This window comes from Camponotus vicinus, unplaced genomic scaffold (genome assembly GCF_025532165.1).
Source record: "Camponotus vicinus isolate PSW18456_S1 unplaced genomic scaffold, iyCamVici1.0 SCAF_7, whole genome shotgun sequence".
Taxonomy (NCBI): domain Eukaryota; kingdom Metazoa; phylum Arthropoda; class Insecta; order Hymenoptera; family Formicidae; genus Camponotus; species Camponotus vicinus.
Window position 1 is genome coordinate 18,426,847 of NW_028141979.1, and position 13,649 is coordinate 18,440,495.

The following is a 13,649-nucleotide window of genomic DNA, read 5'->3' on the forward strand; positions in this document are numbered from 1 at the left end:
AAAATCTCTCGTAGAACTTTCCAATTAACTATACATTTATATTGTATAGAATAAAAGTGTATAAGTAGTTACAATCAAGTCAGTGAATAATGCAGTGAACAATCAGCGAAAATCAGAGTACGTCTTGACTGTAAGCCGGAGAAGAAACTTCTGGTCCTCCGTGACAATGCCGGTAGACGCTGGTCCTCCTTAGTACGATTTGGTGGGGGATTAGATAATATAAATTTCATCTTCTTTGTCCGTTGGAATATCGATCGGCCAGAGCTTGGTATGCGGATGTTATGTTTAGCTGATTAGCGAGAGCAAGTCGCCGTGTGAAATATATGAACGAATCCTCTTAATAATATTACAATTCTATTGCAGGCTTAATTCCTCTTTCCAAATTTGGCTATGTACAATTTTGAATTTTGCTCTTATTACCTATTTTCGATATTACTTAAGTGGAATATTTAATTAACCGAAAATTTACAAATGATGTCATAACGAGGGAATGACGACGGTCGTTATGTATAGTTATGATTTACATTCCATAATAGATAAAAGCGCTCGAATCTTAAAGGCGTTTCAATATCGCTCCCTTGTACAATGCATTATTCGTTGATGAACTTATAATTCTTTTTATATAAGTATCCTTATAAAATTAATACTATAACTCTAATAAATTTGGTTAAAATAATTATTTAAAATAATTAATTAAAATATAATAAAAATACAAAAATTAATAAATATAAGACTCGAAATATAAAATTAACAAAACAGTTATAATGGCAATACGAGTCTAGTGTCGATGTTATAACACATTTATTTATATTACAATCAAATAAATATTGATATTAAAGCATACAAAGAGAGGATAGCGAACGTTTCGACCCTATTTTTGGGTCATCTTCAGCGCGAAAGTATATAATAAAAGATAATATAATAACAATGTGTTTTATATCGGAGTCTGTTACAAAGGTTGCTGTTTAAAGCGATAATAAATGTCTCGGTATCTCATTATCTTGACGATGCCTACGTAAAAACAAAGGACAAAAGTAAAATAAGTTAAATAAATAATGTAATTAATATGAACAAAGAAAGAAAAAGTACTAAATTAAACATGAAATTATGAGATTGGAATGTTAATTTATTAAAAATGATCTAAATATAAACTGAACATAAAGTCAAAGAAATAAATAAATAAGTTATAAATAAGTTAAATAAATAATATGACTAATATGAACATAGAAAGAAAAAAGTACTAAGAATTACATGAAAATTACGAGATTGAAATTATTTTAATGTCAATTTATTAAAAATGATCTAAATAAACTGAACATATAGTCAAGAAATAAAAATTAAAAGGTTAAACAGATAAGAAGTTAAAACTACGGAAATAAGACTTACTTCCAGGCATCGAAGATAATGACGCGACGAGGAGATGAATAAAGACAACTTAACATCTCCGAAGACAAAGATCGACTCGTCTTTAACGGATAAATGTGACTTATATATAAACGGTAAAGAGAGTCAAATAATGTATAAATGTACACATACGCAAAGTCGCAGACCTATTTGTTATGATAGAAACTGTGTTAAATTTTTGGCAAGTTGTTGACAATATTTAAATAAATTTCTGGTAAACGTTCAGTATCCGTTTGCAAATTGAGACCATTTTTTTGCCTCTTGATATATAGCATTTCGGAGATCAATCTTTTACTCAAATATGGGGTTCTCGATCCAAAACCTGAACGCCATCCCAATCAAAAGTATGATCAAAACCAACCCTGTGATTCGTGATGACTGATTGAGAATTAGTGTTATGTCTAATGTGGCTGCGATGTTCGTTGATTCTGGTATGCAGTTGTCTGCAAGTTTGTCCAACGTAGGACGCATCGCAATCCATGCAGTTCAATTTGTATATGACGTTCAAAGAATTGGAAGTAGGAAGAGGATCCTTATATTTGCAAACGGATACTGAACGTTTACCAGAAATTTATTTAAATATTGTCAACAACTTGCCAAAAATTTAACACAGTTTCTATCATAACAAATAGGTCTGCGACTTTGCGTATGTGTACATTTATACATTATTTGACTCTCTTTACCGTTTATATATAAGTCACATTTATCCGTTAAAGACGAGTCGATCTTTGTCTTCGGAGATGTTAAGTTGTCTTTATTCATCTCCTCGGCGCGTCATTATCTTCGATGCCTGGAAGTAAGTCTTATTTCCGTAGTTTTAACTTCTTATCTGTTTAACCTTTTAATTTTTATTTCTTGACTATATGTTCAGTTTATTTAGATCATTTTTAATAAATTGACATTAAAATAATTTCAATCTCGTAATTTTCATGTAATTCTTAGTACTTTTTTCTTTCTATGTTCATATTAGTCATATTATTTATTTAACTTATTTATAACTTATTTATTTATTTCTTTGACTTTATGTTCAGTTTATATTTAGATCATTTTTAATAAATTAACATTCCAATCTCATAATTTCATGTTTAATTTAGTACTTTTTCTTTCTTTGTTCATATTAATTACATTATTTATTTAACTTATTTTACTTTTGTCCTTTGTTTTTACGTAGGCATCGTCAAGATAATGAGATACCGAGACATTTATTATCGCTTTAAACAGCAACCTTTGTAACAGACTCCGATATAAAACACATTGTTATTATATTATCTTTTATTATATACTTTCGCGCTGAAGATGACCCAAAAATAGGGTCGAAACGTTCGCTATCCTCTCTTTGTATGCTTTAATATCAATATTTATTTGATTGTAATATAAATAAATGTGTTATAACATCGACACTAGACTCGTATTGCCATTATAACTGTTTTGATAATAAAAATAGTTAAAATATAATTAAAATTAATTAAAATATAACTAAGGATAAATGTAATTATGATGTTAATGCTAACAAAAGATGATATTTCCTTCAATCTTGCTCTTTTATAATTAGATGGAATTGCACAAATTTTAATAAGATAAAGAAGGAATCTACTTATATGGTAAAAGAAGAAAATTATTGGTCGGGACGTCACACCACCCTCCTTAAGAAACAAATACCGATATAATTTTATTGAGGGATTTGTTCACTTCCATCTAATTTCGTTCTTAAGTCTCGAAAAGAATAAACTAAAACAGGTATGGCTTGCATAGGTTGTGGCTGTGTTTGTATGTATTCTGGTTGTGGATTAGGCGCAGTTGCATTAAGAGTATCTTCCTTGTATAAGAAGTATTTTTACAGGAAGACTTAATATATGTTGCATCGCGATATTAGCAGCTTATATCCGTAACTGTACCATGCATACTACCGATTCTTTCAATTAATTACGATGCTTCTGTAAGTCATACTGGGATATCTGAGATAATTTTGGCGATATACATAATTTAACATATTTCTAGCCATTTCTCTTTGCAACAAAAACACAATGCAAAAATTCCTAGTAAATAATAGTTGCTGTTTTCGAATTATATATATTATTTATTATATATATTATATGTATTATATATATTATTTGTATATTTCAAAACAAATAAATTCCTGTTTGCAGAAATATTTGTTACTTAAATTAAACTATAAAATTCAAAATCACTTATGTATTGGGAAAAATAATTAGTTAATTAATCTATATATGTTCAAAAACTATATAAAAATTCTAATTTAACTATAATAAATTTTGTTGAAATATATTTGTAGAATATGTATGAATCTTTGTTTCATTAAATTGAAATTCTCTCTATATCTACAATTAGTATATCTTAAATTCATATTTGATCAAAAATAAATGCATAGGCGAAAGTGAAAGTAAAATAAGTAACATAAAATTAAAACATATAAGTAGATAAAAAAATATATATACACGGTGAGTCATTTTAATCTATAATCCCAATTATCTCGTTGGCAAAGCATGACAGAGAAAAAATTTTCCCACAAAAGTTGTTTGTTTCTTTGGGGGCCATAAGATGGCACCATTGGTTTGACCTTGAAGAGTCATTTGAAGGTCACGTGAAGGTCACCTTCAATTTCTTAAATGGAACCTACATTTTCTCATTACATATTCTTGTAGCTTATCTCGAAAGCTTTCCAAAACACTATAATTAAGTTAGTTTTCATTAAGTACTTTCCGAGTTATGAGGCTTGAAATCATTTCTTAATATTACATAAACCATAAAAAATCTAGCAAGATATTCATTTTTCGATTATCTTACCTTAATTCTTTTATGTACAAAATAATGAGAGAAATCGAATGGTGTAAGGAAAACACATAGTTGTTTTTGAGAAAAAATATGTAATTTGCAATTAACAATTACATATTTTTTCTCAAAAACAACTATGTGTTTTCTTTACACCAATCGATTCCTCTCATTATTTTGTACATAAAAGTATTAAGGTAAGATAATCAAAAAATGAATATCTTACTAGATATTTTATGGTTTATGCAAAATTAAGAAATGATTTCAAGCCTCATAACTCGGAAAGTACTTAATGAAAATTAACTTAATTATACTGTTTTGGAAAGCTCTCGAGATAAGCTACAAGAATATGTAATGAGATAATGTAGGTTCCATTTAAGAAATTGAAGGTGACCTTCACGTGACCTTCAAATGACTCTTCAAGGTCAAACCAATGGTGCCATCTTATGGCCCCCAAAGAAACAAACAACTTTTGCGGGAAAATTTTTTCTCTGTCATGCTTTGCCAACGAGATAATTGGGATTATAGATTAAAATGACTCACCGTGTATATATATATATATATATATATATATATATATATATATATATATACAGGGTGATTCAAAATAACCCCTGTGTCCCTGAAATGACATATTCTTGAATCAATTCTAAGACGATTTTTCCTTCGGCAAAATTTCGTCCGAAGCTTAATTTTTGAATTATTAAAGGAAGTAGTTAACGTATGACGGGTCGAATACAAGAGGCAGGCAAGGGTGGCGCGATTCACCGTCAGACGCGGGAGCTTACGCGGGGCGCCTGCTGCGATCAGCTGATCGCTATACACATACAGACACACATGCGAACACATACATTGTCTCTCTGTCTGTCTGTCTGTCTCTCTCTCTCTCTCTCTCTCTCTCTCTCTCTCTCTCTCTCTCTCTCTCTCTCTCTCTCTCTCTCATTCGCTCACTCACTTGTAAATTTTTTTTTTTTTTTTTTTACGAGAGAGGGGAAAATGCATTTTATACATACCCACCGGTCGATCCAGTGAGTTATGTGGGACTCGAGTACCAAGTCGAATTACCAACTCGGTACTCCCTACCCACTAAAAACCCCTCTCTTTTCACAAATTTCCTTTAACACACTGTCCCTCTGACTTCCCGAGATCTGTTTTCACATAACGTCAAAAAATAGTTATTATTACCTTGTTCGATGACTTTTGATGTATTGCTGTAATTGCTTGAAGGAGAAATGAATTTTCCGATAGATCGTACGTTCTCAAATTTTACGTAGATATCACGTTGCGAAAGACAAGAAATCCACACTAAATTATTAACTGAAAGTTTTTTTCTTTCATGAACTGTATTCTTTTATAAACTTTAACGTAATCACATTTATTTACTCACTCGATGAGACGAGAAATTTACTAATGACTCTATCACTAATCACTATTAATCACTGTCGAATAATAACTGTTGGCGATTAAAAATCACTCGATGAAAGAAACACGCACGGACACGTTACTACACGACACGACGACGCGACAATGCGACGATAATTACTCGGCGACTGCAAGCAGTTTTTTGTCATGGTAGGTTGCGGTAGGTTAAGGTACTACTGGCGCTATCGAACGCGATCATGTGTTCGATTGAAGAATGCGGTAAACATAATAAACATTTAACATATTAATATTATTATTATCATGAATGTGTGTGATATCCATACATCGTATGATATCTATTTAAAAATTAATTAGATTAAATAAGTGTTTTTAAAATATTTATTACTTTTACTATTATCATATAAAATATTAATATTAAATATTTATTTAAGATAATAGTAAAAGTAATAAATATTTTAAAAACACTTATTTAATCTAATTAATTTTTAAATAGATATCATACGATGTATGGATATCACACACATTCATGATAATAATAATATTAATATGTTAAATGTTTATTATGTTTACCGCATTCTTCAATCGAACACATGATCGCGTTCGATAGCGCCAGTAGTACCTTAACCTACCGCAACCTACCATGACAAAAAACTGCTTGCAGTCGCCGAATAATTATCGTCGCATTGTCGCGTCGTCGCGTCGTGTAGTAACGTGTTCGCGCGTGTTTCTTTCATTCGAGTGATTTTTAATCGCCAACAGTTATTATTCGACAGTGATTAATAGTGATCAGTGATAGAGTCATTAGTAAATTTCTCATCTCATCGAGTGAGTAAATAAATGTGATTACGTTAAAGTTTATAAAAGAATACAGTTCATGAAAGAAGAAAAACTTTCAGTTAATAATTTAGTGTGGATTTCTTGTCTTTTGCAACGTGATATCTACGTTAAATTTGAGAACGTGCGATCTATCGGAAAATTCATTTCTCCTTCAAGCAATTACAGCAATACATCAAAAGTCATCGAACAAGGTAATGATAACTATTTTTTGACGTTATGTGAGAACAGATCTCGGGAAGTCAGAGGGACAGTGTGTCAAAGGAAATTCGTGAAAAGAGAGGGGTTTTTAGTGGGTAGGAAGTATCGAGTTGGTAATTCGACTTGGTACTCGAGTCCCACATAACTCACTGGATCGACCGGTGGGTATGCATAAAATGCATTTTCCCCTCTCTCGTAAAAAAAAAAAAAAAAAAAATTACAGGTGAGTGAGCGAATGAGAGAGAGAGAGAGAGAGACAGACAGACAGACAGACTGACAGACAGACAGACTGACAGACAGACAGACAGACAGACAGAGAGAGAATGTATGTGTTCGTATGTGTGTCTGTATGTGTATAGCGACCAGCTGATCGCAGCAGGCGCCCCGCGTAAGCACCCGCGTCTGACGGTGAATCGCGCCACCCTTGTCTGCCTCTTGTATTCGACCCGTCATACGTTAACTACTTCCTTTAATAATTCAAAAACTAAGCTTCGGACGAAATTTTGCCGAAGGAAAAATCGTCTTAGAATTGATTCAAGAATATGTCATTTCAGGGACACAGGGGTTATTTTGAATCACCCTGTATATATATATATTATAGGAACGACCAGAAATGTAAAACTTACTGCTCGCATATGTGTTAAATTAAAATTAAAATTTGAATGGTGTAGACTTCATTGCCGGAGCGTTTAAAATTAAATAAAATGAATCCATTATATATAAACTCAAGCTACAAATTTTATTTATCTGTTTTGATAATTCCTCATATATTTTGCGAATCTTTATTAATTCTTTTGTAATATTGCATAAATAAATAATAAAAAAATAAGATAAGATACCAAAATTAAAAGAAGGAGTAGGAGAGATATAGTAGATAGAAAGGCAAAAAATTAAGAAAGGAATTCTGCGGATCTATTAATAATTTTTAATAACTGAATGTGTATTCTTTTACACTGCATTTAAGCACAGTGTATTAAATAGAAAATTGATAGCATTCGATCGATTTGCATTTTGATTTCGTTGAAAAATTAGTTTCCATTTTTTTATATGTTCCGCTTTATTATATGATGGGCATTAACCATAAGTTTTATAAGCAAAAAAGAGAATATGAAATCAATAATCTATCTCTTTAGCACATACATGTATAAATTTTGTCTAATTGAAATAAAAAAGTTCCATATTTATATCAGTCATGTAATATTTTTAAGGAAATCACAAAAATTAATGAAATATAATCAAGCAATTATTGAATATGTCATATTGAAGTGTATGCTAATATCATATTCAAAAAATTACATAATTATAAAAAAATATATAATAATAAATAATAAAATAATATGTAATAAATCTTTTATTAAAAATAATTTATGGGCAAAGAAATTTAATTAAAATCATAAAATGCCGGAAAAATTATTACGCTATCCGAATCGTTATGTGGAATATGTAGTTTAGGCAAATACGCTTATTGTTTGACAGAATAGAATGTTAGATTGCGCAGCAATTTCTTTCTAATTAGTTTTTAACTTCTTGCGTTTTACAAAAAAGTATCTTATATATGTGCATTTATATATTACTTCAATTTTCTCTCTCTTGCTTGATATATTTATTCAAATCTTATCTCTTTATCTTCTTAACAATACAAAACAATCACATCTTCTCTCTTAAGCATATAATAAAAGTAGAGGTAATATATTTCTACTGTATGGTACAGTAACTTTATGGAATAATATCTTCCAGTACGTTGATAATTAATAGGACATCATCAGTATTCATTATAGTAGTTACTACATAATATTATACCAGTGAGTATAATTTTTAGCATATTAAGTGTATTCATTCGTTACAAAAACTTTCTACAAGCAGTATACGACTAATTAAAAAAAGAAAAACAAGTCAACATTGTTGTCGACGTGTAAATAGGAACGAGTGATATTTGGTTTTCTCAAGATGCCTCGATTACTAAGGAATTATTCAAAACTCTTTGTTTTGGAGAAACTGAAATAAGGAATGAAATAAGGAATCGTGTTAAGAATGGAATGAAATATACAGCTCAGACTTCATAAACGGTTTTTCAATTTTAATTTAGACGCACGCTTCGATTTAGAACCTATGTGACAGATTTATTGGTTAATAATACAATAGATGTAGATACACGTTATACACTGGGAGAGAAGCACGCCATATTGTTACTCAAGATTTCTTTTTCACAGATATCTGCACTCTCTTGTGCACGTCGCTCGCGTCTGCGTAATGCACAGGAAACTAACGATGCATGGATTAATTGCGCGCATAGATCAAATAGATTTCTGACACTCCTCCTATCGATGCGCTCAATTCATGCTATATAAACTAACTTAAATTTAATAAATCCATACAATGTACATGCTTATCCTTAGACAATGCTTTGGTTAATATATCAGCCTTCATTTGCTCACTTTTCAAATAAGTGATTTTTATTTCCCCATTATCGCTCGCTTCGCGTGAAAAATGGTATCTAATTGCAATGTGCTTACTTTTTCCGTGAAAAACGCAATTTTTGCTTAATTGAATCGCGCTCTGATTATCACAATGCACTGTTGTCGCATCATCAACTAAATCAGAATAGCTCATATGTTTTATTAATCGTCTCATATTGTTTCTTTCGCCACCTCAGATAACGCCATATACTCCGCTTCCATCGTTGAAAGCGCGACAGATCTTTGCTTTTTGGCTTCCCACGCAATGGGTCCATTAGCTAACATAAGAACGTAACCTGAGCATGATCGCCGATCATCCATATCTCCAGCCCAATCTGAGTCTACATACGCTTTTAATTTTTCATCATTAGATTCGGTGTATATAATCCCGCAATTTAATGTTCCTTGTAAATATCGTAACACTCGCTTTGCTAATTTCCAATGAGTGGGGCCAGGATTTGTACAAAAACGACTAAGCGCACTAGCTACAAATGCTAAATCTGGTCGCGTCGCATTTGACAAGTAAATTAACGCGCCTACTAGCTCTCTATACGGTACATTTTGCATTTGAATTCTTTCTTCATTCGTTTGCGGACTTGATTGTTTCGTCAATACGGTACTAATTTCTATTGGGGTAGCTACAGGTTTACATTCTGTCATATTAAATTTATTAAGCAAAGATTGTATATACTTAGTTTGTGTTAGCTTAATATTACCGGTTGGACCTTTTCTAGTAACATTAATTCCGAGTATATTCGATACCGGTCCTAAATCTTTCATTTTAAAATTTTTCATTAATTTATCTTTAATACTTTGTAAACTTTTCAATCTAGAAGCAACTATCAACAAATCATCAACATATACTGTTACGCGATCTTGTGGACTTTCTCCTAACACGTATACGCAAGGATCTATATTTGACCTTTTTAGACCTACTTTTGATAAATACTTATCTAATTTTGTGTACCAGGCTCGTCCAGCCTGTTTCAGTCCATATAACGGTTTCTTTAACCGACACACTTTGTCCTGCTTGTTTTCCATTTCGAACATCTCGGGTTGCTCCATGTAGACTTCTTCCTGTAGATCCCCTTGCACGTAGGCCGCAACGACGTCCATTTGATGCACGTGTAGCTTCTTTTGCGCAGCTACAGCTAGGAGGGTACGTATGGTTTCGTAGCGGGCCACCGGAGCAAAAACTTCTTCATAGTCAATTCCTGCTCTTTGCTCGTGTCCTCGAGCAACCAACCTAGCCTTATATTTGTCCACAGATCCGTCCTGATTTTTTTTTAGCTTAAAAACCCATTTGTTGGTTAAAATTTTCTTATTTGCCGGTCTGTCCGTTAGCTCCCACGTATTGTTTTCGACTAACGTATCGTATTCCGTCCGCATCGCAGCTAGTCATGCTTCTCTGTCTTCTCGCTGTTGAACTTCACTCACATTTGATTGCTCTTCGGTATCATCTTTATGTTGTTCTGGTACTTCGTGGAATAGTTTTCTTGGTCTTCCAGGTTTTCCTGTTAATATCCTTTTCGGCCGACCCGGCCCTCTTTTCGTTTGTTTTTGTCCAGGCGTCTCTTGTATCTCACACGTATGGTCTTCTGTTTCTGAATCTTCTTGATGTTCTTCATCGTCGCTGTCCGCAATTGCATTTTGCTCTGGAGTATGAAGATCTTCTTGTCTCATTTCGTCTCTCGGTATTTTCTTTTCTTTGTTTAATTCCAAATTAATAGGAATTTCTAACATTTCGTTTGTGTTTACGTTTGTGCTTCCTTCTTCTGAAATTACATTCTCAAGAAAATGTACATCGCGACTTTTTATTATGGTTTTTGTTCTCGGACACCAGAGTCTGTATGCCTTCGATTCGCTTGAGTATCCTACCATTATCAGGGACTTTCCTTTTGCTTCAAATTTATTACCTTTTACGCCTTTTTGTAATGCGATTGCCTTTGTTCCGAAAATACGCATGAAGCCTAAGTACGGTTTCCGTTGATTCCACATTTCGAACGGGGTTTTATTATCTAGAGCTTTCGTGGGGCATCTATTCCTTATGAAGCTTGCGGTATTTATAGCTTCTGCCCACAGGCTGAGCGGCAACTTCGCCTGAAGCAGCATGCAGCGGGCCATCTCTACTAGCGTGCGGTTCGCACGTTCTGCCACGCCATTCTGCTGCGGAATATGTTCCACTGTCAGCTGTCTTCTTATTCCTTCGGATTCCAGTAGATCTGTAAATTCTCGTGATAGGTATTCTTTGGCATTATCCGTTCGCAATACTTTTATATTTTGCCCTGTTTCGGATTTCATTCGTCGCATATAGTTTTTAAATGCATTTATTATCTCCGAACGTTTCTTTAAAATAACGACTTCTGTATACCTTGTCTTGTCATCAATGAAAGTTGCGAAATATCTTGCACCTCCGAGCGATGTTGTGCGCATTGGTCCGCATATATCCGAATGCACAACTCCAAGTACGTCCTTCGCCCTGTTCTCTGAAAGTTTGAATGGTAATTGATGTATCTTACCCAAATGACATACTTCGCAGTCAAAATTTTCTTCTCTTGTGTTTACGTTAAGACCAATCGCCATTTCGTTAGTTGTTATTTTCTTCAAGTCGTTGAGATTTAAATGGCCAAGCCTCTCGTGCCATAACTTGAGTTTACTCGTTGAATTTTTCATTAAAAATGACGCATGCGCTCTGGATGATGATTCAATCTCATCTATAACATATATTTCACCATTACGTTTTGCTATCATGGCTACAGAGTTATCCGGACGCTTCACTTTCGCGCAATTTTTATAAAAAGTCACTGCATAATTTTTGTCAGTCATTTGTGATACGGATAGCAAATTATTTCGAAACTCGGGAACGAACATCGTATCACACAGTTTAATTTTGTTCGTAGCACTTCCTTGTAGCTTCACGTTCAGTTTTATCTCACCCGAACCGGTAGACTTTACGCATTGTTCTGTTGCAGTGTACACTTTTCGCGTTTTGTTATCTGTAAATGTATGGAATTTTTCCGGATTGTAACACATGTGCTTTGTAGCACCACTATCGAGACACCACTTTGCCGACTTGAACGAATCAGCGTTCATCATAACCGCTGGCATGGCATCTTCTACATTTTTGACTGAATTCTCCTTTTTCTTAGCTCTGCAATTAATTGCTTTGTGTCCAGTTTTGCCACAATTATAACAACTTCCGTCGAATTTTTGCGTGAGCTGCTTCGAATGATTTTTCCTTGCATTTCGAGGATCGTGGTTGACTCTTCTTTTCTCCTTCACAGACAGCGCGTTATTGTCATTTTCGTTCTTACCGACCTGCTCAAGATGTCTCGCTTCTTGCTCGATCAACTTCGATTTCAATGATTCCACTGTCGGTAAATCGTCACGTGACTCGATGGCTATGCAGAAGCTCTCGTATTCGGATGGTAACGAAGTTAACAACATCACGGACTGTAAATCTTCAGGAATTTTCATTCCAGCCTCTTCAAGCTGCTCAATTTTTCGTTGAAAAGAATGCACATATTCTATCATTGTTTGACTCGAATCCTTTTTCAGCCGATATATTTGCTTATACAAGGTGGCTTTCCTCATCGGTCCTTTTGACTCGTGCATATTTTCTAGACTCTTCCATGCCGCAGCAGAGGATTCCGCCTTCTTTATGTGATTCAATTGATTTGTTGATACACACAACAAAATCATTGCCAACGCTTTGCCGTCTTTAGTTTCCCACGTGGCCTGATTCTCCGCCGTCTTCTCAATTCTCTCACACGTGTAGTCCCATAGATCGTTGCAGATCAGTACGTTACGCATTTGCACTTTCCACGATTCATAGTTTGTTTCGGTTAATTTTTCGATGCTGTTCATATTTCCGATTGAAGCCATCTTTACTTTCACTTAATTTTTTTTTTTTTTTTTTTAATCGAACGCGCAGTAGAATCACTCTGGGCCCATAACCTGACAGATTTATTGGTTAATAATACAATAGATGTAGATACACGTTATACACTGGGAAAGAAGCACGCCATATTGTTACTCAAGATTTCTTTTTCACAGATATCTGCACTCTCTTGTGCACGTCGCTCGCGTCTGCGTAATGCACAGAAAACTAACGATGCATGTATTAATTGCGCGCATAGATCAAATAGATTTCTAACACTATGCAATTTAAATATAATATATTTTTGAATGTTATTAAATATCGTAAACTTACATTGTATATTTAATAGCTTAACAATAAAATATGCATTTTTTAAATTTGTATGATTATGTACAACTATTTTAAAAATTATGAATTTTAATTTGTAAGTTTTATAATTTTATTAAAAAAATTATTATCATAATATGAAATATGCGACAGTGTCTCAACATTATACTTTCTATGCACAAATTTTAAAATCGTAAAAATGCTTCAAATTATGCTTTTTATCAATTATATCACAATCACTCTTGATTTAACTTTAAGCTATGCAATACTCATTTAAAAGAAGATTCTTTTTATTTTGATGAAAATGTATATTATATCCACTTCACTAATTTAATTTTCGTTTAATTAATTGAGACGACCAAAATAAAATTTAT

At 33.1% G+C, this 13,649-nt stretch overlaps 1 protein-coding gene and 1 long non-coding RNA gene across 2 annotated transcripts; one reads left to right on the forward strand and one right to left on the reverse strand.

The window, feature by feature from the left end:
* The first annotated feature begins 1,962 nt into the window (after window positions 1-1,962).
* Window positions 1,963-2,802, forward strand: LOC145974457 (uncharacterized). Its single transcript, XR_014439688.1, has 2 exons — window positions 1,963-2,200; window positions 2,576-2,802. It is a non-coding gene; the product is annotated as an uncharacterized LOC145974457 (long non-coding RNA).
* An 8,194-nt stretch (window positions 2,803-10,996) lies between these two features.
* Window positions 10,997-11,733, reverse strand: LOC145975081 (uncharacterized). The gene is made up of 2 exons (XM_083105219.1): window positions 11,440-11,733; window positions 10,997-11,290 (listed from the first exon to the last, which is right to left on the reverse strand). Exons 1-2 carry the CDS (start codon window positions 11,649-11,651, stop codon window positions 11,107-11,109), a joined length of 396 nt encoding a protein of 131 aa, XP_082961345.1. The 5' UTR covers window positions 11,652-11,733; the 3' UTR covers window positions 10,997-11,106.
* Window positions 11,734-13,649: the final 1,916 nt, after the last annotated feature.

Excerpts from the sequence above, each read along its gene's own strand:
- LOC145975081 (XM_083105219.1), bottom strand. The coding sequence starts at position 11,651 with ATGGCGATTGGTCTTAACGTAAACACAAGAGAAGAAAATTTTGACTGC. Across the intron at positions 11,291-11,439 it reads TTCATTGATGACAAGACAAG|ATCTACTGGAATCCGAAGGA; the intron begins GTATACAGAAGT and ends GAGAATTTACAG.